Source organism: Rhea pennata, chromosome 4 (genome assembly GCF_028389875.1).
Source record: "Rhea pennata isolate bPtePen1 chromosome 4, bPtePen1.pri, whole genome shotgun sequence".
NCBI classification, from domain to species: Eukaryota; Metazoa; Chordata; class Aves; order Rheiformes; family Rheidae; genus Rhea; species Rhea pennata.
The window spans coordinates 75,413,282-75,439,932 of NC_084666.1; the positions used below are offsets into that span (position 1 = coordinate 75,413,282).

Here is a 26,651-nt window from a genome sequence, read left to right on the forward strand (position 1 = left end):
TAAACTTTGATTTTTTTCCTACAGCGCTTGCAGTGAAAACGGGAGTATGACTCAGAGGAGACTCGTCACTTTTGGTGGGAGCAGAACACGTAACTCCTTCGAGTTTATGATTGTAAAATCTAAAAACATATCTCTGCCATAGTGAAAGCATATGCTCTATTGACTAGTTATGTGATGGTTTGACTTAGCAGGTCACTGCACACTTTCTAGACAATACGATAGTTTAATGACTTGGGGATTCAAAGCACCACACCAGGTGGCTCAGGCAGTAAACATCCAGTCACCACTCTTAATGAAACCCAACAGTTTACAGGTATGTACAAAGCACAGCTATAAAGCTGCTCAAATTAACAGGCAAGGGGGCCAATCACTCAAACTCTAAGAAGGGAGATATTTGCAGATATTGCAAATTACACATTAAAAAGCCCTTACAGCCCATTAGTTCTCATTCCAGCCATCTCACTATGCTTCTTTCAGTGTCCTTTCTTAAAGGTGGTTTTCACAGAGTCTCATTTATCAGACCATGAGCTAACTTCAGCAAATCACAGTTTGTTTCATCCATTTCCACTAAAAGCTTTCATGCATTGGCCCTTTTTGCCTTTCTCTGTTGCTTCCTTCAGAGGTTACCGCTTATACTGTCAAAAGTCAGTGGGCTTGGTAACATTAGGTGGATCTATGGCTGGGTTTGGCTCTCTATAGCTATGAAAAAAATATTTCTAACGTAAGGGTCGAGGGCTGAAAATATTAATATATGCGGGCACTAATGCTTTTAAACAGCAATCAAAAAAAAAAAGTTTTAGAAAATGTCACCATTTTTCTCTCAGTACCATCATATTTCACTGACCTTACATCTCTTATGCCATACTACTTACTTGTTTTACACTACATTATTTTTGCATTTGTTTCACAAAACAAACACAACATGAAATAGGAACCTAGGAAGGCCATCTAAGCACAAATGCTGAAAGGCTCTTAAAACAAGCAAACTATTTCAGAAAATATTTTTTCTAATTAAATCAATGCATTATTAGTTATTTATTGAGAACTGACAATGTGCTTCAGGCCTGTTTTACAAAGGCAATCGAGAAAGGTTCATGGGTACCCAGAAATTACCAAAAATCTCCAAGAGTTACACGTACCAACTCGCAAATGGGACTGTGTGCGCCATCTGTTTTAGCTTCCTTAACACCTGCTAGGCTTAGACTTACACCTGTAAAGAAAAACCTGCCACTGCTTAGAGGCTGCGGCTGAAATTCCTGTGATCCACTTTAACACAGGAGGAACTCAGCTTACATCAGCCACAGAGAAAGACACAGAGCAACATGGAGCCCAAGGTCCTTATTCACATTGAATAGAAACTTGTCCCATTAAATGGCACTGTGTGCAGGAAGGCTCTAACTGAGCAGCAAACAAAAAGCAGTGGAAATTCTGGCTCCATTTTAACTCACTGGTGCCAAAATAGCCATTGACTTCTCTAGAGGCATGACGACCTCAATCGCAGTTTCCGAGCAGAGAAAACCAGCGGCCAGCTAGTATGCCTATTCCACCTTGTACAAGGATCCCACAAAAAATATCCTAGAAAACACACACCCACTGTTAAGGTAAACTTGCCATTTTATGATCTGAATTCAAAGTTTTGCAACTGATATTTTACAACTTTAAATGTAAAACTAAGAAACTTACTAAACTAAGAGAAACCACAGAAAGCAAATTTGTTTTGGAGAAGCAAGTTTGTTAGGAAGTCAGTGTCAGAGATCAGAATATTCACTTTGAAAGTGAGAGGCTAGCAGCTTGCAAGAACATTTAAGCACAAAAAGGAAAACACCGCAGTGCCTCATCCTGCAGGGGCCACACTGGGTTTCCTCGCTATGAAAACAGGTTACAGCTCTCCTGTCAAATCAGGACTTTTACTCCGTGTAAAAGTCTTCCCACTCACCAAAATCCCTCCAACCCCCCAAATACTAGTAAACCCTGGATTATCATGAAACATGGTGGGAGCCTTAGGAAAAGCTCTGCTGCTTATTCTAGATGGGGTAAGATGGAGGCCCAACTTCCTTCCCGGGGGAAAGGGGAAACCACGGGCAGCCCCTCTGCCTCTGGAGAGGGCCACCGCAACGCGCGACAGGCAGCCTGACCCACCATGCACGCGCAGCACGGCTAACGGGAAACCCCTGTAAGGCCCCCAGAGCCCACCAACCCTTGAAGCCTCTGCTGCAGGGCAGCCAGGTGGTCAGCACTGACGGACTCCGAGCCCTGTCCAGGACTTATCACTGCCCTTTTTAACCACCTTGAGACCTGCAAGGCTTCGCTCGAAGACTGATAAAACAAACCAAGTTCTTCTTTTAGCTAGCAAAGACATTTAGCTCTTTTTTCCCCTTGTATATGTTAGTCAGTGATCCGACCTTAATACGTGGAATCTTTATAAACACATCTTTTCTAGCTAAGGCACTTATACAGTCACATTTCCATTTTATACCTCTGTTTGGTTTCTATAACAAGCAGATACGCATGAAATTCCTCCATCCACAATCTACGCATTCATCTCTGTGACATTCTTTAAAAACAGAAGAAAATATTCAGAAACATTTCCTATATGGATTGCTAAATTACACTCATGTAAGCCCCCGGCGTGAGAAAGTGTTCTGAAGTGACAAATCATAGCTACTCTAGGAAAACAATTTGTTTCCATTTTAGGGATGCTCTTCGATGATTCAGCAAAGCACTACTCACTCCAAGGAGCTCTCTTCCTACTGAGAATTTTATTTCTTCAAGTTCATGGGCCATGATGGAAAATTTTTCATTGCATGTGTGCTAGCTTTTAACCCATTCTCATGTTACAAATATGTTGAGCTGAATTGCAATGTATATCTGCTTTGGATCTATAATTACATTTGTAGTACTACCCAGCTCCCCACTGTGATTACTGTTCTTTACTGGTTTTAATATATTTAAGACATGTACTGAAAAGGAAATAGTTTTCACTGATCTAGGTCCCCTTCAGCAGAGACCTCAGCCTATGCCTACACTAGCCAATCACACCGCACAGCAAAAACGGGTCTGCAGGAGTGAAACACCAAGTGTCAAAGAACCCCTGTCCCCCAGCACATTTTTTTTTGCCGGGGGTTGCTTCACCCCAGTGCTAGTCTGATACTGTGAACCAACCCCAGTAGCTGAACCCCGGGAGCACAGCTTTCCTTTCCAATTCCAGAAGGAAAACCCAGTGGGCGCGCTGCCAGACTGCTCTGCAGTGCAAGCGCCACGGGCAGGAAGCGGGGCCCACCGAGAGGCTGGCTTCAAAGCAACTCCCCCCCCCCGCCCCGATCCCAGCACATCCTCACTTACATGCATGTAATGACTCCCCATTCCCTTTCCAGTTGCGTAAGGAACAAAATTCCTGCTGATACTTACAAACACAATTACAGGATCTTTAATGAGGACTTCATTGGTCTTGAAGGAAGTCACAGCAATGAACAAAATTACGCATTTGGATCAGCACTTTAGGTGACCTTTGAAGACTTCTGAAGACAGTTAAAGCCATCCGAACAGCATGCCACATTGCTTGCTGTCAGCTGAGCTGAAATATGACTACTTGCTACCACATGAGCAATTTGCCGACATTTACGGCTGTTATGTCAGTGAAATGATACAATTGATCCATCATACAAAATGCTGTAGTTTTCATATATTTCTCTTCTTTTGACAAATTTTTTCTATACAGAGTAAAAGTTTTGCAGATTTGTAAGAAAAATGCGTTATATCTGATCACACAATTTTTAAGCATTTAGAATAGCCTACAATCCACATCTTGCAATTAATCTTGAATGATTTTTTCCCCTTAATGCATCTACAACTTACATAAGCTATCATTAGAAAAAATAAATGTGATTATATTAACTGTTCCTTCTTAGTCAGCTTCTCTAGAATAGATAAGTATAAAGAAAAACTATCATAGTGAATTTATGAGCAGCCTTACTATGCTGCATAGCATTTTAAGTAACATTATCTGCTTGCATTTTTATCCTCCTTTTGTTGCTATTAATTGTTCATTCCGACAGTGAAATACTTGAAATAAGAATACAAAATAAGTAAATAGTCAATTCCCCCAAAGCTGTTTTTAAGGTTCAGAGGATCCATGGATCCAGTGGTCCTATATCCAAGTGTTTTTCTTCTCTCCATCCTGTTACAGCCATTTGCTGTCCAGTGCATGGGGATGGGGGTCTCCCCCCACACAGCCGACGCATCTGGGCCTGCTCCCTGCGCTGTCCATCTGTAGTATGTTTGCCTTCTCTGGACATCAGCTTCAAGGCAAGCCACCAGCAGAAGCAGACAGCATGTGCTTTCATACTTGATTACACTCCTTGCCTAATGTGCACCAGCACAGAGTACACAAACAGTACTAGAAAATCTTGCCTATGATTTCTGGAGATTGAATATACCTCCCCCCACCCCACCCCCCAAAAAAGGACTGCTTGTAAGCTGCACAGTGACTGGTGTCAAGAAGCAATCCGATTTCCCCACCCCTTTCAAATGGGACAAAAGGCATATTTAGTCTTGCAGTGCTAAAAGACAGATTACATCTACTTCCAGGAAAGTCCAGCTTTCATTTCTTTTATACTGCTCTCTTCTTAGAGAAATGGAGTCTGATATATATTTTATATCTCAAGGACAGAAGTGATTTGTTTGAAATTAAGTTACAATTACCTGCATGACTCATTCCATTTCCATAGCAATTTATTAATTGGACAAACATAGATTCAGTTAAAAGGGAAATAAACATTTGTACAATAGCCTCTTTTTCTTGAGAGGGAGCATTTCATAGATGCTGGGAAATAGTAAAGGGAAAAAAAGATCATGTCAGCACAATATTGTTGGTCATATACAACGCAATCTTATATTTCACAGAGTTTGCAACACAGGAAATGGGTATATTAAAGTGCCTAATTCACAGGTTTTTCTGAGTCAGCTGCAGTGGTTTCTTTGGATGGCTCTGAAGGAACAAGCTGTAACCAATGCTTTTATACCAGCCTTCAATAATACACATTTCAAAGCCAAAAAGGCCCAACTATCTTAACTGTTTACACAGCCAACATTCACCAGGACAGCAACGACCAATAAGCTCCATTCTACTATGCAGGAATTTTATCTGCTCTCCTGGTTGTAGTCCTCACAACTCTTAAGACAGGAAGAGCACTTCTGATGCTCACAGCAAAGTCCGCAAGAACACACTGCGTTCAGATATGAGGTAGCTGTCTCTTCAGATGCATCGCTGCAGTAGTATTCCTCTCTGGTTGCCCTGCCAACCCAAGCCTCCCCCCCGGTCAGTCTCAAGCTATTCACAGAATAACTGTGAGATCTGCTCTGAGGGTGCTTTCTTTTTTTAAAAAAAAAAAAAAAAAAAGTTTGAGTATTGCATAATTTCCTGATGCTTTTTTAAAAACAAACCGTGACATACACTGGGCCCTTTACCACCTTGAATCAACAAGAAATATCTCATACATACCAGGGTATAGGTGAGGGATAGATAGGGTAAACATGCACCTGTGTAAAGACGTAGAGATCTGTCTGCCTGCAGAATATACCTGATGAGGTTTACAGTGGATTTCAGGTGAAGTCATTTATGAAAATACTTTTGAAATCCAGCACTAGGGAATTCTTACCTTATCCCCCACCTCCCTGTTCATTTTTCAAAACTATCTTGTACCAGATGCTCCTTATTTCTCTTATAAACTCATCTGGATCAAACGTTTGAATGGAATTGGTTAACAAACAAGTGCATACAACACTTGTGTCAAGACAGACTCATTTGAAGAAGGTATCCTCCCAGATCAACTTCACATATGGATGACCTGCAAATCTGATACAACACAGTGAGGAAATAGGAACCTCAGCTAAAGAAGCCACATGAGTGACCAAGCACAGCTGAGATATTTTTCCCAGGCAGACCTTAACAGTTTTGGAGATCAGATGTTTTCAGAGACATTTTAGCCTAGTTTTTTTTTTACAAACAGGACAGGCTGACTAACAAGAAGCTTGCCTTTTGCACAGAAGTGGGGTTATACCCAGAGAAGATAGATCTTCTTTTTTGGGGGGGTGAAGGTGGGGTTTCAAAAGTTTTGAAAACACCAGCGGAGCTCCAGCCAAGACCATACAAATCAGATTGCTGACAACGCTCACTGTGCCAGAAACTAGTCTGCCAGATCCAATATTGTTGTCATTGCAACATGCAGGAAAAGTGCTGCTAACCCTAATTAAAGGGCTGAGCCTTGTAGAAAGTGCTAAAGAAAAATAAGTATTACTAAAAGCTTCCTCAAGGTTCTGTTTCTGCGAAGTTCTTTTCAGAGCCTTTTTAACCCTTATTTCTTCAGCAACCCCCAGATAAATACGTCCAAAGATTTAATGAAATCGTTCATTAGTTCAAGCATAAGTTGCTGGTCCCACCCAAGGGAGTATGGGAAGTCACTGGATGACCCCTGCTGCATGCTAGTAGGCCAACTTGTGTGTCTTGGGACCAAACCCAAGACTTGCACATCCTTCATCTCAAGAGGAGGAGCAGGTCTTAGATACCACGCACTGAACAGAGCAGCACAGAAATCATTTGTCTCGGCTCCTGAGGAGAGACAGATGCTGCAACATCAGCACTGCTGGGCAGCAGTTCTAGCTTTGCAAATAGGCAGCCTTTTCTTTGGGTAGTAATCTGTTCAGCCCGTCTATATGGTCTAGCCTAGTCTGCTCAGCAGCCAGCGTATGCGATCTCGGAGACCAAGTGCAACCGCCAAAAAACAAACATGATTGTGTAAAGCCCTAGTAATAACACAGGTGGCATGGGCAAGATCAAAAGAAACATGCTTTCATAAGGAAATACCTTTTCTCTGTTGGCTAATTAAGTATGCAGTAGTAAAAAGTACTATCTTTTGTGTGCATTTGTGATTGCAGGCAACAAGGTCATGTTCTGAGTCACTGTTTGTAATGCATTCCTATACTGAAGTGTATTAAGAATACATTATGGGGTCTCCTGTACACCAAACCGCCAGAGAGAGTTGAGGCTTAAACTCCACACTTAATTTACTTCATTATATCCAGTTATGTACTGAATAGCTTGAAATAATATTTGCTGTTCCAAAAACTTTTGATACATAACTAGAGGCTGCGTTGGGGGCCTAGAAATCCTACCACTACAGGAGGCCTGGAAAATGAGACCAGCTGTCTACACTTTGAGGGAACTTTCCCAATCTCCACTTTTTCTTTTTCTTGAAAAAAAAGCTAGCCCATGATTTATCCACCTGTTTTTCCTTCTCAAGCCCATATGTGCCTCACTAAGTAGAGTGCTTAAACCTTACTGCTTTCCTAAACCTAAGCTCCATTTCAGATAGCCGTAGTGACTCTGACCTCCTTGTGCCAATGTTCTTTGCAGTATAAATGTTAATACAGTCTACACAACACAGGAGCAGAAGAGGAAACCAAACTAGACCCAGGACAGATGGACAGACATACCTTACAGCACCAAAAGAAAAAACCTTTCGGTTATAATGTGTGTTTAGCACATCAAAGGGATTGAAATATCTTTTTAAGTATATAAACCTATTGCATTTTCTCCTGTCCAGGTTTCTCAGTGTTGAGTCCCCCCCAAGGAGGAGAATCTCTAGTGGAAACTTCCAGGAGTTCCCTGGCTGCACTGGGTTCCGTGTTAGGTGCTATTATAATGTACTGCGCTGTCCCCCCAGCACCTTCGTCCTGGGAAGCCTAACACCAATCACAGCTCTTGCCGGCACCTTCGGCCCCCTCTATGATAGCAGAAAAGTACATTTAACTTCCTATCTCCAGACTGACACAGCACCCTGTCAGCACAGCAAGGAACAGAGGTTTTCCTCCTCCTGGGCTATGCTCTAGGCTTCTCAGAGGGCATCTACTACCAGGGAGGTCTCAGCTGCTCCAAAGTCCTGGGCTCAGCCCTACTCCCTTTACCTAAGGCCAGACAGCTCTATTAGTACAATCTAAGTCTTGTCTGAAAGGGGCATTTAGTAATGATGCCATCTGTAAGATTAAGAAATTAGTATTCCTTTAAGGTGGGCTCGGAGAACTACAGCCAGAAAGTGAAAAACAAGAACAAGATGTTACAATTAAAAATTGCACCTTTTTAAAAGTTAGTAAATATCTCAAGCGAGTCACAGGTTGCTTCCACCTTCTAGCCTAAATCACCACGCCTTTTTTGGTGTCTTCTATAGTGTCTTGTTTCTGCAATACATTTAACCTTTTGCATCACCTTTCTCCTGTAGGAATCCCTAAATATCCCAAGCAGCACAGTTCCCATGATATTTGTGACCTGGCTGAAGCCACAAGGTATTTGAAGCTTCATGAGAAATCCTGTTCACATACATTTTGCAATCAGATTTCAGACAGCATTTCCTCTGCAAATTCTGGAGGTTAATTAGCTAGCCATAAAAGAACAAATATTGATCCTAGAATTATACGAGGGAGGGAGGGAGGGGAGTTACCATTTTACTTCAATTATGAGAGATGAAGGAAAGTAAAAATCATTAGTCTATGCCTGATGAACTTCCTAAGCAATCAGAGCAAGAGAATAAAAATCACAGTCACCTCAGATTTCCAGATGCTTATTGCTTTTGCAATCTGTTTCTTTCGGGGAGCAAAAGATGAAAGAATCTAGCACAGATAGAAACCCAGACTCCTGCAATCCTTAAAGGAGGCAAGAAACAACCCTGCTTTACTCTATACATAGCAGTAAGACCACTTTTGACTCTTTTTCAATCATGTTATGAAGTTTAAATAGAAACAAACTGAACATACGGAATTCAAAACTCCTTCCTTGCACCGCATGCAAGCACAAGCTCTTCCTTGTGCGATACCAAAGCTATTAGTAAGTCTAGGATATAGGCCCATCTTCCTTTTAAACGTCCAGATACTGATCTAAGCGGTATTTACAAGTAGTATTGTCAACTTCAGCACTGCCACCCCCAAAGCACACCTACATAACTGAAGGACAAAACAAGAAAAGATTTCCAAGCAGCTTTTGCCAGCGCTAACATAGGAAAATAAGACATCAGTTAGCACAGTACACAGGCAACTTAGTTGCCTCATACAGAGCTAACAGAGTCAGGAGGCACACAGCCATGTTCGTAAGTCTTTCCTGTATTAGTACCAACATCTCAAGCACCTGACACAAAACTCAGCAGTGCAATTCCCATACCATCAATGTTTGTGTATTACAAAAAGACTCTCTTAAGCAAGCTACCTCTTCCTCTACCTAAAGTCCACATGTAAGTGAATTTTGGAAGACAAACCCACAGGTTCTTATGAAACCAAAGTGTACTTCACTAGATGTTCTTCTCACATCCTTCACTCCATCACTTACCTGCTTGTGAGTTTTTAGGCAGCTTTTTCATTTATTTTGCTTTTAAATAAATTAACATCTATAAGTCTCTAGGTTTCAAAGAATCTCTCCTAAATCAATCTTTTAAAAATGTTCCACACAACTTTCACGTGAAACAGCTCATTTTCCAGTTAAGATAAGATTCGTTTTTATGCTATTAAGACAACTGTAATCTCACAGGTACTCACAGACATTCTTCCAGTACGATTGGCTTCCTCTCTTTCCGCCAGTGCCTGTAAAAAGTTATCCTTCAGTTCTTTCCCTGCACTTGCGAGCGACCTGGAAAACAATTGTATACTACTGTTATTACTGTTATCAATTGTTTTTGTAGACTTAGGGTTTGCTGTCCTGTTGGGTTAAGTGTTCTGCAAATGTAAAGAGATAATCTTCACCCTAACGTGGTTAACTCATCTATTGCCTATTCTGATTTTACATTCTTGCTGCAGTAACAATACGTTTCACACATTTAAAACATTCTTCAAATATAAGCACTATTCCAGATGTACTATATATAGTACTTTATCAAAAGCTGACTTCCACTTACATGCATTTTCAATTATATATCAAGACTAATCAAAGTACTTATTTGGTAACTACAGGAATTATGGCCAGTCATGCTTATACAAGAACACCAAACTTCCACAGTGGACAAATACAAACTTAAGCCAGCAATTCATCAAATGAACTACTACACACTTAGACTGTTGCGTATGGTAGGGTCAGTATACTTTCGGCATCTTTAAATACAAGTGATGAAAAGACAACCCAATTTTCCTCCACAAAAACTGCAAATACGTATTGCAAAAAAAAGGATATCGGACTCTAAAGATCCTTAACCTTTAAATATGGTATCCTTGAACTCAAGCAATAATTAAAAATAGAAAACACACATCAGACAGTCAAAAGCACTGAATCTTTGACAGCGCTCACCAAAAACGTGATCCTTTAAAATGTCTCCTGCAAGTTTCTTGGGTCTAACCCAAAGCCCTTCTGTATCTACAGGAGTCATTCTACTCCCCACAATGTGCTCCACATGTACAAGAAGGAGGCTGACACTTCTGAGATCCTGCACTAGCGCACCTTCAGCGGGACTTTTTCTCCTTTCAATCTTTAAAGCAGTGCATGCTTGTTGAAATTCTCTTTGCAGCCAAAGGCAAAATAGTGTCTTATAATTCAGCACAGATCTACCTGAAAAGGGAAGTATTACAACCTCCCCGCCACTATATAGATGTGAGTATTTCAATAAAAAGGAGCATCTGTCAACCTAAATAGATAAAATAAAATACTAAGAACAAACTCTGTATCAAATATATACCATATGAAGTCTCGAAAAGAAAAAAGAAAAGAAAAAAGAAAAGAAAAAAGAAAAGAAAAAAGAAAAGAAAAAAGAAAAGAAAACAGAGAAACAGTGGATTTTTAAATGTATAAGTCCTTGGTAACATCCTCAAACTATATGAGTGAAAAGCATGCATCTAAGCTTCAGAAGTCTAATGTAAAGCAGCCAGGTCAATCCCTGGCTACTTTACCAGCTGTTATCCAGAAATACATTAATTAGAAGCTGTTTCAGAAGTACATCTGCTGCTCTGTAAAAATAAAAAATGAAAGACTAACATATGGATTAAAACTCCTCCATTAATTAGATATAAAAGAAGAATAAGAAATAGGGTATCAATTTTCCTCTTCCTGTCCAGTTAACATTCTAGATTACCAGACTCTGTCTACCAGATTTTAATATTAAATCAATAGTAATGTTAAATCTTCGTTTAGCAACTGTTCCATCTGACTTAACTTGAAGTTTGTGGCTCTTATTTAAGGCTTAAATAAGGACTCGATGTCTGAAACACTGTGGGTTTTTTCCACCTATATCTGATGGTTTAATAAGAGACATCACCTTTCCTTAGAAAACTTGCCTTACTGTCTTCCCTTGATCACCAACACAATTCTACCAATATCTTATATTTGAAATACCTGAACCACTTTTACAGCACTAAAATACATAAACTTTTTTTAAATAAAAGTATCCAAGAATATCATTACTTCATTAAGAATACATGCCTCAAATCCAACTACAGTATTTCAGGAAAACAAGATGTCATTGGCCACCCTCCTCCACATTAAAAACTGTGGAGTGTTAAAAAGTAAGGGTGAAACATCACAGGTACGTCACAGGTGCAAGGTAAGTAGCTTTTCATAATCCTTGAGAGAATTTCCACGGGACTTTTGCATACCTTGTTTGTTAACAGATTTTGTTGATTACTTGGGGTCTATCTCAGTAAGGCTAATGTCTGAAAGACATCAGATATGAATAGAAATCATCTCACATGTATGTATTTCCTATACTAGACTCAATCGGACAAAGCCCCACTTGCTCTGCACAAGATGTTTCAGCAGCTACAGGAGGGAAGAAAAAGATGTCTGAACTTTATTAAATTAAACTTAATCTTAGTGTCCCATAAGGAAAAAATAAACAGGATAAATAACTGAATAAAAGATAAGAAATGCACAAGATCATGGCTGATCTCGTAGTGTAACAGCACCAAGATCATTCAAAGCAGAGCCTGTATTAACTGGCTGCTTTCTGTAATAAAGAGGGGTGGGGAAAAAGGCCAAAAAAAACCCCCAAAACAAAATATACCCCCAGAAAATTATTCATATCATATGACATATCTGATAAACATATTGAACATTTGTTCATTTGGAATATCTCTACAGCCACATTTTTAGAAATTAATCAATGTCATTTGAACCTCAAAGTCATTATGGCCTAAAAGTGCTAACAAAGTCCATGGACCAATGAGTGCAGAAACAACAAATCCAAGTGTCCTCTGTACCACGCTCTTACTCTCATTGAAATCTCCCATCTTTAAATATATACATCTGAATTCTACAACTCCAGAATCCTGGACTATCCTCTGCTATCTAAGCAACCAGCTAAACAGCTACTTGCTGGACTTGCCACTTCCATTAACCAGCAATGAGTCTCTCCTTTATTTCCTGCATGTATTTGTTTCTTTGACTCTTTCTCACTCTGCCCCTTTGGATGCACATTCCACTCCCCCCACCCCCGCCACCGGCTATGCCGGCTCCAACCCCTTTCAGCTCTCAGTTCTCTCCCTCTTCTAGGGACTTGTCCACACAAGAAAATTGCACCCATTTACCTTAAGAGAGGTTTTAAACTAATATACTTAGAACAGTACAAAAGGTTATACGAATATTCTTCAGACTCAAATCAGGCTCATTGCAATGTCAAACGTGACTCAAATAGGAAATTATTTGACATAAACTATCCACAAGGAACTGTGGACTTCTGTAGATAAAAGTTTGCATTGAACAGCTTTAAAAATGTTTGATGCAACTTAAATAAGCTGTACATAAAGAATTGCAAGCTTCTGTTAAGCTTGCACTGAACTGGTTTAAAAAACAGATCGAATTCCAGTTACATAAGGTTCTCATGCAAATAAAACCTTTTATTCACTTAGAACATACAGCATCTATAGGAACATTATATGAGAATTTGTTACTAGCCATTCCTTGAGATGCAGCAGCTCGCACGTTCCTAGTGCTCTAGGTCACCATTGCAGCACAAGATTGAGAAGATCAAGGCACTCCACCCTGGGAAAGTTCCCCCACACATAAACAGGCTGAAATTTCGGGGTGTGACTAGTTAGGAATTCATAAAGGCTATGTAAATGTTTGCTCCATCTTCCTGCCAGACAAGATGAGGGAGTTCTCTGAGCAGGGAGGAGTGGCAAGGAACTCTATAGCATCCACTGAACACGACTCCTCTCAAACGAGGGTGATTTAACTTACAGTGACCTGAAACGTGCTGTCTAAATAAATACAAAAAAGTCAGTCACTCAAAAGCTCTTCACAAACTAAAGGGTTGCAAATTACATACCAGCATACAAAATACACTGAAGACTCTTGTTTTTTCACACAAATTTGCAGCACTTGAAAAGGAGAGCAGAAAATGTTTAATCATTAGAGTGAAGGTATGTGTTTCTGTAGCATCACATGCACGATCGTGACATTAAATGAACTTAGCATGCACCGACTGAAACTACTCCTGCCATTCAGCTCAGGCCACAGTGTACTTGCTTCTGAGTGAAGTCCCTTTTTTCAAAGCAGCATTATCTTTGCCATAATCACTACAAGCATTGACTCTTAGGCACCTATACATAGTTGCTTTTAGCAAGGTTTTGACTCAATAGCAATATCCAGTTTCATGTTGTACTTAACAAGCGTTTGCTTGTTTGTGTCCTGATGTTGTGTTCTATGTTACAGTGAAGGATGAAGTCAAACCTGTTGAGACTGTAATACTCCCACTGGCTTCAGCCAGCCAAAGCTCATCGTAGTCAACATGAAGGTTCACTAATTCCAGATCAAAGACCAAGCTCACCAACGATCTCCAAAGGACTTCTCACCCCATCTGGTTCAACATCTGAAGTGCCACTCCTGCCACTGGGATTTTTTCTCTACTTTTCCATGGCACTTGTAAAAAATAAAAATAAAAATAAAAAAATAAAAGCTAGGCACAGTCATCTGAGCACAGCTCTTAAGTACACATTTCTAACTGATGGTATTTTTAGTTATTAACTGCACTACGTGGCTAAAGACCCACACCAGCAATAGGATATTACTATGCTAGGTACTATATAAACTCGCTGTCCTGGTGAGCTTAGAAACTAATCAGTGGGACACACTAAAGATTGGTGGAAAAAGTAAAATATAGGCAGAAGTTCTTATTCTCATTTCTCAAATGGTAATCTGAGACACATGGAGATTAACAACGTATCTAAAAATAATAAAGAATGTCTTTCCAAACATGTTATTACTGTTAGTAACCAGATAGCAAATGTTCTTTAACTAGTTCCTGTATTATATAAAATTTCTATATTAACTTCCCTCTCTCTAAGGATATGAGTTGTCTATACAGAAAGAGAAAGCAGTAAGAATGAGACGTACTTCGCCCTACCAAGTCTTTCAAAGGAACTACTGCTGAAAATAAATCCTATAGCTTAGCAAAAAATAATAAGCATATTTTTCCTAAAGAAACTCATTTGGGTGCAGAAACTCCCAGTGATGTTAACAGTATTAACTGTTGACTGCTATTTCTAGTTCTATAAATATATATATATATTTTTTTTAAATGATGCTCACAATTTCTCTTATGAAATCACAAATTTCCATGCTATCTTGTTCCTTCCAGGCTGCTCTCTCCTAGTATCTTCCACCACCCCATCCACCTTCTCAGATTTCCAGCTCAGACATCTTTTGCTTGAACCTCTCTAGCTGTGTGCGCTACACTGCTACACATTAATGCAGGGAAAAAAAAAAAAAAAAAAAAAAAAAAACTCTTACTGAACTTGCCTTGATTCTTACTCTGATAAGGTAAGCTGTTTTTTTCTTCATTTTATTATGCTTCCCTAGGGTTTCATTTACTTTTTTCTTTTTTTTCCTTTTTTTTCTTTCTTTCTTTCTTTTTTTTCTTTTTTTTTTTTTTTAATAAAAACATCATCTACTACATGGCCTTTTGCTGAGAGCACTGGAGTCAGTCTGAACATAGTTGAACATTCAGAGAGCCCTGTTGACCTGAAGAACGCTTTTTATCAAACTGAGACAGTGGGAAGAACATCTAACAGTCCCACTGTTGCACTTTCAAAAGTCAACTCTGCATTCCAGTTCAGCAGGAACTGACTGGAATGCACATTCTCGCCTAACTTCTGCAAAGCAGCTGTGTTTTGCAAACACCTGCCCCAGGATTAGTTGGGAGACAAGCATAAGAAGTCAGTCCTGAAGTATCTCCCTCATCTGGAAACACATTCTTTATTTTAAAACATCTAAAGTATAAACCTCCTAGTGCCATACACTTGTAGCACTCTGTCTCGAGGCAGGACTACAACTTGAACACTGTTCCAAGACATCAGACGTATCATGGTTTTCTTTACGGGCATTCTTTAAGTGCACACCCTTTAAACAGGAGGGAGAGATCAGAGTGCAAGATTACACCTTAGAGACCAGTGTGTAAGGGTGGGACTGCACAGATCCGAGTTCATGGTGCTGCTCAATCACAAATACGTGGCATGAGCTTGGCAAGTCACTTAGACTTCTGGTGCCTTAGTTTCCAATTTGAAAGGCTGAGGTGATGGCATGTCTCCAGTCTGACACAGCCAAACCCAGCAAGGCTGTGCATGGCACAATACTTAGAAAAGCTTGGGAAACATTCAGACATTGAGGAAATGGAGACAGAGATTCACTCATTAATGTTCAGTCACATGAACTGGAAGCTTGATTTAAACAGCTCAGGTCATCTCTCATGAGCCTGTCTCTTCTGCAAGGATACAAGAAACTGCACCACTGTCAAATGTTATGTCCACAAACCTACTAATTCATTTTCTCATGCTTTCCTCAGTTTCTGACCAACCTGACACACAAGTGTGCTTGCCCCTTTCAGCTGACTCGCATGAAACAAGTGGGGTGCAGAAGACTCACAGAAGAGCAGCCAATATCCAAACCCCCAGTAAAGATTAGAAAAGTAAAAATGCAGTTGATAGCTGCCAAGAACGCAGGGAGGGGGAGGTGTAAGACAAAGTGAGAACGGAGGCAGTATAACCGGTGTTGCAAAGACAAGGAACACATATGTATGATTGATTTCTGTTGCGCTGGTCATTTTAATGAAGTAATACATAAAATTACTTCAAATGGTAATGATGCTAGATAGGTAGATCCACAATGCTTTGAATAGCACTACTACCTAAATTAACTGTATATTTATCTCAGCTTTAAAAAGCAAGAGTGGAAGACAAAACTGGAAAAAAAAATGAATGTATAAATAGCTGGCCAAATCGTCTGACCCTCCGAGGTCCAGAGGTCCAGACCTCCATTCTCCAGGAGTATTTCCACTAGACTACCGAGTGATAAGGTAAAAACAGGCACCTTAACATATCAGCTGAAATCACAGGTTCGGTTTGGACTATTGCACACAAAGACATGTCTACCTCAAATTAAAGGAAAAGGAATTCATTTCCAAATAAACACCATGTGGGGTTGTTTAAATGGGAACTACAAACTCTAACCCCTCTTTTTCGGGTCAGCTTTGCCAAATACAGGTTTGCTCATCATACTATCCAACTTGCCATGATGTGTCAGCTTGCCATAGCCTGGTGCTGTTACAAGCTACAGTGAAAAGTGAAAGCATCAAGTCATCTTTCTCACATTTGAAAAAGATTACAATACAAGAAGGTAATTATTTCACTTTTTTTAAATTTAAACCAACTGCAACAAAAGGCACTTGCATAAAAAGCCTCAGCCCTTCAGTCTGCAATTTTATTGCATTGAGGTGCCTGGCATCGCTGCAGTGCAGAAACTAAGCAGGGATGCAGGTCTCAGTGAAACACAAATTTTGTCAATCTGTTGCAATATCTCCATTCAGCACCTTGTTTACTGTAATAGTGTAAAATCTTTAAAACAATGACAAAACTGTTCAATTACAGTAAGAACAGGCTCAGAGTGTCCGGGTGGAATAAGCTAGAAGCTTAATGCTGACCTCTAGAGAAGGCAATCTATACACAGGTAGAACTAGGTCCAGTTTCACCAGGTCCTGCTTTTTGACATTTCTAAAGCTCAGACGCATTCACGTAAAAGCCCTCTGCAAAACCTCCACTGAATTTCCGAACCACAAGATCCTAAGGTATATGGTTCAGGGCATATAGACAGTGAAAGTTGCAAAGTGTGTACTATTATTTTTTTATTATTATTTGTGCAACTTCATTTTTCAAATACTTTAACTGTGTGTGTCTGTGTCAAAAAAAAACATTCTTGACAACAAGTAATTGGATTAGGAAGTTATATAAGAAGAGACACTTAAACTTTCAAACATTTTGACATTTTTGGCATGTACTCATTTGTAAAACCTGCTGTAAAATTTTTGATTGCTACTGACATAATCAAACATAAAGGAAATACCTTTGGAAGGACCTTAACACTATATATTTTATTGTTTAATAAAATGAACAAGTAATTGCAAAAACCGTACTTACTACATGATATTTGAAACTCCATGGAGTAAATGGTATTTTAAAAAACATTTGAGTTGCTTATGCACTCCTCTGAAACAGTTTCCACAGCAATCACAGGTTTGGCTTGTGCTGAGAAGCCCACACCTGACAAAACACTGGCACCAATATTTCAAACAGTTAGAGCTACCAGCAACATGGTCCTGTCACTTATCCAGCATTCATTAACTTCCAAAAAAATTTATTTATTCATTTTTAAAAAATCAGCTCTGAGCTAAGATTGTAGAATAGACTGCTGCCAGTTTAAAACAAGTGAAGGGAGAAACCTGAGAGATTTTTCTTTGTGCAACTATCACAGCTTACCATCTATTAAGAGATAACTGTGTCCTGCGTAGTACATCTTTTGGATCAAAGAACTGGACTTGCAGTGCTTTCTCAAGCAGTCCCCCATACCCTGCAACGTTAGCAAGGAGATTTATGATGAAAAGAGGAACTGAACCTTCTGGACCTTTTTTTTTTTTTTTTTTTTTTTTTTACCTCTCCATAAAGAGCAAATTCGTATTTTCATTAATACCAGCTATTAAACTTCATATCTATTTTCTTAAAGAGAAAATACTTTATTTTCCAAGATGTTATGAATCATGAATTAACTTTGGTAACGTCCCAGAGCTCAATCCTGGATCTAAACCCCACTGAAGGCAGACTGAGGCCAACCCAGAACATGCAGACTCCCTGGCTTTACGTGCTGGGTGTCAGGTGCTGACACTGCGCAGAGGTAACGCTTCTATTTACTAATCCAAGTAGCTAATTTTCATGGGCAGTGAAAAAACTGCACAGCAAACAAACAAACGTGAAGAAAAAGCTTTAGAGGCTCATTTTACAGCACAGAGTGCAGGGCACTGCGACTGTCCTAGAGCCTTACGTGGGTATGCCACGCTGGCTGCAGATGATGCACGCCAAGCTCCTTGGTGCTCTAAATCTGGCTTTGGGATATCTACAGCATAGATATGCTTTTAAGATGAAATTCAAAGGAGCAAGTCCTAGACTCCCTGAAGGTTTAAACTTCAACCTGTAAGTCAAGTTCTATATTCCTAACAAATAAATTTATAAGAAAATTACTGATTCAGCCCTTCAGAGTAAATTTTTTTTTCTTGTAGCAGGGCACACTGATCACATCGGGAGCAGCTTATGAGGAGGAGAGGTATTCCAGTCTGGCTGTGAGATACCTTTGTCCTCACTGTGAGTGAGCGTGGCTCACTGGACTGGACGTGGGCCAAGCCAGTCTCCTCACACAGGTCAGAGCAGCTGGGAGACCTCAATGCAGATTTCAGTGGTTGTAAGGCACCTCCAAAGAGCCATCTGGACAGAGGTTAAGTACCTATTCTGGTGGCATCCCATGAGCACTTAGGCCCGTGCTGTTGTCGCTTTGCATTGTCAGGAAGGTATCCAAAATCTATGAAAGAAACAGATCCCTCTTTTTCCACCATCAAGAAGAAAAACTGGAACGTAGAAGACTTCAGTGTCACACTTGAATCATGACTGTTGAGGAATGAAAGGGGATTTCTTTTTTTCTGCCTGACACACAGTTGTCTCCATGACTGTTTGTTTCTCCAAAACCGGCACCAAACGGTTAGGGCTGCAATGCAGTATATGAAATGACACTTGGTTGTAAAACTGGGAGATAAAATTGCCTTTAACTTTGTTGCAAGAATGACAAGACCATAGGGTATTACTACAGAGAATCAATAAAAATAATCTAGCTGTAACTTATGTGTCTGTTCTTGTTACCACTGAAAAGCTGACCTTAAAATATATAATTTAGGTGCAGTGCAGAAACAAAGTAATATTTTGTAATAAGCAAAATGGAAATCGCATGTGGAATCTTACACAATGACTTCATCAATCATGAAAGTGCTACTTGTAGATAAGAAAAAAATGATCTGTTCCTCCCCCCTCCCTCCCCCCCCCAAAAAAAAACCCAAAATCTCCATAGCACTGCAGACCCATAGAACATTCCAATAGTACTGACATTGAAAGCTGGCTCTACAGAAGGTCCTGCACCGGGTATACGCTGCAGCTACTGCTACGACTGGAAGCAGTAGTGCTTAAGGCTCAAAGGACAGTCTTCCACTTGTAAAGACAATCAGGAAAAAAACAACTTGTTCAAGATTGCACAGAGATAATGATATTCCTATGGGGAATAACTGTGATAACTGGGATAACTGTGTCTCTGGTTTTAATTTTTAATAAGAAAGAGGTTGTTCACTCATGTCGTTAAGTCACCAACACAAGCTACTAAAAAAAAAGCACTTTTCTTAAGGTATAAGGGATTTTTTTTAAGAGCCAAGAAGGTGACTACAAAGATGCTGTAACGTGCAGTTCAGTTTCCAGGCTGAACAAGGCTCTTGACTGGATAGGAGTCATACAGCACCGAAGTGACTGCCACTGAATTCCCTCAGCCTCCTGATCTTGTTTGACTGCAGGACCTTCCAAATAAAAAGGGAGCTCCTCGGGCACTGGCAGGCATAGGATAAATACTTGCTTAAGTGCACAAATTGATCACAGCCATAGATGTCAAGACTTGTTAGCGATTCACCAAGAAGAGATGACTTTTATAATTGCAGTAATGTGGGTAAGAGTCTCTATTTCCAATTTCTCTATTTCCAATACAACAAGAATTTGCTATAACAACAAAATGAAAGACTGCTTTCTGGGTAGGCAACAAGAGAGAAATAGTATTTAAAGAAATTGGTTCCACTCTGCAGCTGGTCCAACACTCTGTCCCACTTTTGCTGCTGACTACTCTCACATCGCAATTACACAAATGTTAGGCACGACTCTAATCTGATTTACACTCATTCACTGGCACAAGTCTCCATGCCTCCTATAGTTAATTGAGATCAGAAGTATCACTCCCTGCTTTTTCCATAGAGTAAATAAAGTTCTCTGCATTTTACCTCCACTAAATAAAGGTTTCTGTTAACTGCCTTGAAATCCCACCCCCCCAGTCAGTTAATACAACACCAGACTGAGTAGTCTATTGCTCCCCTTCTTCCCTTCCCCTGTCCCCTAAAAGGAGGGCTGCTTTAGACAGAGATGTAAGCGGTGAGGGGAACATGGGAGGGAGAAGAAAGCCTTAGAGACATGAACAAGGGAGCCTGCTCTTCAAAATAACAAACCAAACTATGGACTTTTGATGGAAATAAGGTTGAAGCAACAGATGATGGATACAAACAGCTGGCAAAAGAACATTAAAATGGAATTCGGGTAAACAGAGTACACCTGTTTGTTCCACCTCACAAATGCTGTATTTTTAATGCCTAATTTTTCTGAGGGGAAAAAAATAAAATACTTCTACAGCAGAAAGATGTAAGGCAAATGCTGAAATGAGGTACCCTTATCTTTTTTGTGCTTGGCTGCCTGACCATTCCCCACTTCAATTACTTGGCTGCTATTATGCAAATGAGAAGGAAGCCAGAAGTCATGCACCTGCGTTTGCCCATGTATTCAATATTCCTGTTAAGTCCTTAAGCCCTATCATGCGGTAGAGAGGCATGCAGGACTGCTCAACTCAGGTTACAGTAGGGCAGGTGGAGGGCTTCTCAAGCTCTACCCACAGAAAGAATTCAAGACAACACGGTGGTCAGACTTGGCCTTACAGCTGAGAACAAAAACACTGCATGGTACTATAAACATTGTGTTTAATACAGCTGCTACTCTGCATTCACACACTTCAGACATGACAAAGAATAAGCTCGGCCCCGACCTCGCACGCCTACCTTCAAACGTAGCGAGCAAGTCCTTCGGACTCGGATGTCAAACTAAGCTTGTGCTCAGTATGTTTTGCAGTGCAGAGGCTTTATACATTTTCTAGTATAGTTTACAGTGACAACGTTGTCACAACAGACTATTGCTATGTCTTACCTGTTCTGTTTAACTGTTACTTAACAAGAGCTTTCACTTCATCAGAACCTCTTTTCAACAGGTTCTCAATAAACACTGATTTTGCCCTATGCACGTCATTTATTCTGTATAGAGCAAAATGCCTGTAGTAAGACTGCACAGTAATAACTTCCCAACTTTGCAGAAAGTGAGCAGTATACACCGTTATAAATATTTGAATGTATAACTTCCAAGACATTCTGAAACAGTGATTAACAGACGCACCTCTATAGATGAACATGCAAGTTCCCACCTTAAACCAAACAAAATGTAGAGATGCAGCCCCAAAGGAGTATCAGCCTGATCCTCCAATTTGGTAACGGTGAAAATACTGCAAGAGACAGCAGTAAGAGCAGCCATGCCAAGGCACCTGAGGAAAAGCATTTTGGAAATGCAGAAGTCAGAAACCACTCAGATAATGTAACATGTGTTACCAAGCACCACTTTCAAGTGTAAGTGAGAGATCATTCACTGAAGGCTCACTACCACTCCAAATTGAATGGGCAGGGATAACCAAAACATCTGGTGAAACAGAGCCATATCGTGTAAAAAGAGAGAATAACATACAAATCTAAAAAACATAGCTGTGCTGTGCTGCTAGGCAGGCTAGCAAATATGGACAGGAGAGCAGCACCGGCCCAGCAACCAAAGCCCACCCAGGGCACAGGTCTTGCTAGAAGCTCCTCACCCACAAACAAAGATTTGAAATGGCTGGTGCAAACGGCAGGCACCAATACCTGGTCCAGCACTTGGCCACCTAATACACTGTCACCTCTCTCTTTAGGTTGCTCACAGGACGGGGTTTTGGGGGAAGAAGAGAGGCAATAGTTTGTCTCATCTGAATCTGCCTGAAAATGGAAACGCTCACCACAAACGGAGATCAGAGGCCCAAGAGCAAGCGCATGGCACCGCAGACTTCCTGGGAACTCATGAGGTTACACGCTTCTCGTCTGCTACAGAATTTTAAGACTAATTTGCTCTGAGTGCTGATACAAAGGCAGAGTTAAGGTGGAAATACATTTTTATTTGCCAGCATGTATTCCTTTAGTTGCCTGGTTTCCCTTGAGGCTCCTCAAATAAACATTTCATAACTTGCATTTTTTTTAACCAATTGAGATTTGTTTCTTTGTTTTCTTGCCACTCTAAGACTAATATATTGTCTCAACTTTAGCCTACAGGAAGTTTGGCGGTAAAACTAAAATTAGGAAATTTCCTCAAGTCTAATGATGGAGGAGGAGACGAAGGTCTCTGGAGAGAGAAAGAGGCAGAGTTTAACTCAAAACCCAACAAAAGCTTTGTTAACAAAGGCAAGGATCCCCTACCAAGAGTTTCAAGCAAGGGTTGTGAACATTTCACATGGCCTTATTTACTTGCAGATTCCAACTTCCGCTGTTCTGAAAATTTTTATTTCTTATGGGCTCCCTAATGCTTTTACCAAGATGACCTGTTTTCATAACCATTGCACAGTGGAGAGGATTTAAGCTGTCAAAGCTGGTTAACACTATACATGCTGTTACACTGATTTACTGGTGAGTTTCTATCTTTACTATTGGTACTATTAAGAAAAAAAAAGCCACTGATATATGCAATAAAAAATAAATTTAATAGTGAAACACCTGTGTACATGAAAAATCAAAAATCCTAGGGTTTTAAAGAAAGATCCCCCCTCCCCTCACTTCCTATTGCCAAGGAAAACAAACGTTTTCTAGACTACGGAAGGTCACTGGTTGAAATCCAACTAATGTCCTTGATGTACAGAAATTACCTCAGCAGAACCTAGGGATTCATAAATGTGATTTAGAGTGTACTAGCAGAGTCGTATGAAGTTTATTGTCTGGAGAACAGGGAGCCATCCCTTGGTCTGGTCTTTTGTTCTTTCTCATATGAAGTCTTTTTCAATGCTTTTGCCAAAAAAAAAAAATACTCTTTTAAACCCCAATGAAAATATATTTTAAGTGTAGGATTAGGGGGGCAGGGGGTAATCTTTGTATAATTATGTTTACAGTAGGAAAACAAACGAAAAATTCAAATGTGTAATAGCAACATAACTTGACTCACTCCCTTTCCTCCTCACTTCCCATGGTAATTATTTTAGAGCTAATTTAACACTCAGCACAAGGAAGTAACAGCACTGGATGAAAACAAATCCTTCTCAGACAAGTGGCACACAAGATTTCCCAGTGACCTCTGTTCCATACTTCCTATGTAATGTCCTTATTGTTCCAAGCTATGGCCTTTTTTTATGTGGAAAATTGGCAGCACTGGCAAAGCAGACATTGCTAAAGGGCATTACCATGCTGCAGGCTTGCAAAAACACCTTTCTTGCAATGTTTAGCAGAAAAGCTGCACATCAGCCACCAGAGCCCGCAGGTGACCCTTTAGGTGGGCGTGCAGCCTCGGCAGGGAGCGGTGGTGCTGACCAGGGTGCTGGCCCCACTGTGCCCACTGCCCCCCAGGAGCCACCACCTGCTCAGCACCCCAGCCGCCCTGATGAGGCCCCCCGCTGCGTCATGTCAGGCTTTGGAGCATGGGCTGGGAATGACCAGCAAAGGCCTAGTTGCTCCAACAGATGACAAGGTTTCTCTGCTGATACATTCTTTGTGTCTCGACACAGACTGCCTTGACAGCGACAGATGCGCTGGTCATACCTGCATGCTGCAGGCCACCGGATCAGAAAGGAAGGACTGGAAGTTACTCAGAATGCCCTTTCATAAGCCAAAATTAGGTTGCCAGAGGCTAGTAGAACCTCTCTGGTCATAAAACATTTCCAGGGCCAGAGCCTGATCAAGGGCTGTGCAAGTGTAACTAAGCACCAGCAATGCACTGTAGTTAGAGAATGCACAGAATGTCCTATTTAACCACAGATACTCAACACTTGAAGAAATCATCATCATTGTCACTAAGGTTTGCAAAAAGATGAGATTCCACTGCCTAAGTACTGGTTCAAACTCCAGTGACTGTGATGCTGGGGTAAGAAAGATGTTCTCCGAAGAACTGTGTGAGTGTTTGCAAGCAATCATGTACTTATGCATCTGAAAAAAAAGAAAAAAGAAAACATTCTACTCATCATTCAGTCCCTTAGGTAAGAAAAATACAGTTGCTTTTCTCTACAGATAAAGAAGTTTCATTACTGACAGTGTGAAACAAAATGATTTTTAAGGACTTACTAGCTGATGGAAGAGACAGACCTTTCAGGTCACCCAAGGAGATAAAACCAAAAACACAGAGGATTTATTTGCTTAGGAGAGAAGAAAACAGACAGATGCGGTAGTTGATAGTAGTAGTGGTAGATAGTGGTAGTCTGACTCCAGAAGGACACTCTCCACCTGCTCTCAGGTTAATACCCCTGCCAACAGCCATGCATACTTCTCACTTCTAAAAGCCTTCAAACAATCACAGCGGCACCTCCATCCCTGCACTGCACAGGCACAACACAACTCTGACTTGATTTTCCCATGATTGCTTCACCTGCATAGTAATGTATTTTAAATTGAACATTCTTTCAGATTCTTTTAAATAGAACTCCCTCCAGAGCCCCGGAGAGAAGAAATTTGGATGGCCTGTGTGCATTTACTTAGCATGGAGGATTGTGTGTCATTACATCTCAACAAACATCTTTTCTTCTCTGTTCAGCCAACAAATTAAGTTTCAGTCTTCCAGCATCTAAAAATTGGCCTCAGTTAACGCCACAGTGAGGAACAGAAAGCTATGGCCAACTCTAGTCTCTCGACTGAGATTCAGGCTGCTTCTGCTACGTTCACTGACCAACAATCTCATATATAATTCCTCTCTTTATATTGAAGAATCATTCCAAATACAGTGTTCTGGTATTCTTGGCTGTTACTAAGGCCTGCATGATGTCATGTTCTTATTTCATTTAGCAGAATTAAAAAATTGGTATTTCTGTGTCTGCACTAATGGACTTTTACAAGAAGGTACTGGGTTTTGTGCAATAGTCCGCATCATTATATTTTTTCATATGCACAGTAACTCTTAAGGTACAATCCTGGCATCCTTGAAATCACTCAGACTTTCACTAGTGACTTAAGAGGTACAGTCATCTGCCTTAAGAGTATCACAGATTTGAGGCCTGCCATGACTAGCAACATCTGTACTGTGCCTAACATTCCTCATACTCCTGCACGAGGAAGGCCTACCCAACGATTCCTGCATTTAATGCAGTGCCTCACTCAGCTCCAATCCCATCTCATAGGCAGCAATCCTTCTCCTTGAAGAGCTGTCCATCTCTTACATGGTTTATAGTGTTGGAACCAGTTGGTTAAACACTTTCTCTGTTATAAACACCAAGTTTTCAGCATCTTTGCAAATCAGTTAAATATGGAAGCAGATTGTATGTATGATTTCTACTGAGTACATGGTTTTGACCTTCATATTTTGTTCTTCTGATTCAGGTGTGATACTTTAAATGTTTCTATTTGTGTGTACATGACAACACTCCTGTGGAGAAAAAAATGCTTTATAAGGGAGTGTTACGTTAGTTTGTTAGTTGCACTCTTATAGCAGAAAGTGAGACCACCATGCATATTGGCTAAGATAAAAGCAGTTTGGGGACCTCCTGTAGTCATAACTCACCCCTCTGAGTGTCCCTGGGAGCCAGCCTCCATCATGGGGCCTAACATGTAAGCCAGGACCCTGTACTTCCAAGGCTGCTACAAGATTTCAAGCTAAGATGCCTGAAGCAGTAGCAAATCTTGACATAACTTCTTTTGAGCTTTCTGCAAACTCTGATAGGGTTGTACCATAACCACTGAATCTACAAGCACAGATGTTGATCTAAAATCCTAAAATAAGATGTAGGGAAGTCACCTTGTGCATCAAGCGTGCCAAGGTCTTACCCAGCTCTGCTGCTCTAGGGCACCTCTCTGTGTTACCACTGAAGAACAGCAAGGTAGTCTGGAAAACGACGGGTCAGCGGGCACGTCATCCGCAGCAGTGCAGCTCCGTCCCCCACAAGCACCAACAGCATTCGCTAACCCACAGGCAGAGGAACATGCTGCCCCTACGGTGAACCTCATTTGCTCCAGCTTTGTGCAGGGATTTATAGTTTGAAATAGTGTTCTGCAGCATATGATGTATGCGCTCATACTCTCTTCCCCTTCCCAAGCCTCATCCCCAAGATAATAAACAAAATTTAAAATAAACCAAATAAATTTTTCCCTATGTCACGGACTGGCATCACATTTTGCTCATGATTTTTAAGGATTGTGTGTGTGTATGTGTTTGTATGAATTGGTCTGTGTTTTTCTTGGGAGTAAAACAGTCTTGACAAAGGAAAAGTCCATTTT

The 26,651-nt window shown here is 40.5% G+C and overlaps 1 protein-coding gene across 1 annotated transcript in view; it reads right to left on the reverse strand.

Moving 5' to 3' along the window:
• Window positions 1-26,651, reverse strand: part of CFAP299 (cilia and flagella associated protein 299) — a 219,008-nt gene that overhangs the window by 135,218 nt on the left and 57,139 nt on the right. Inside the window, exon 3 of the mRNA XM_062575099.1 lies at window positions 9,577-9,667. Within this exon, the coding sequence (XP_062431083.1) occupies window positions 9,577-9,667 (91 nt within the window). The remainder of the gene's footprint in view (window positions 1-9,576; window positions 9,668-26,651) is intronic.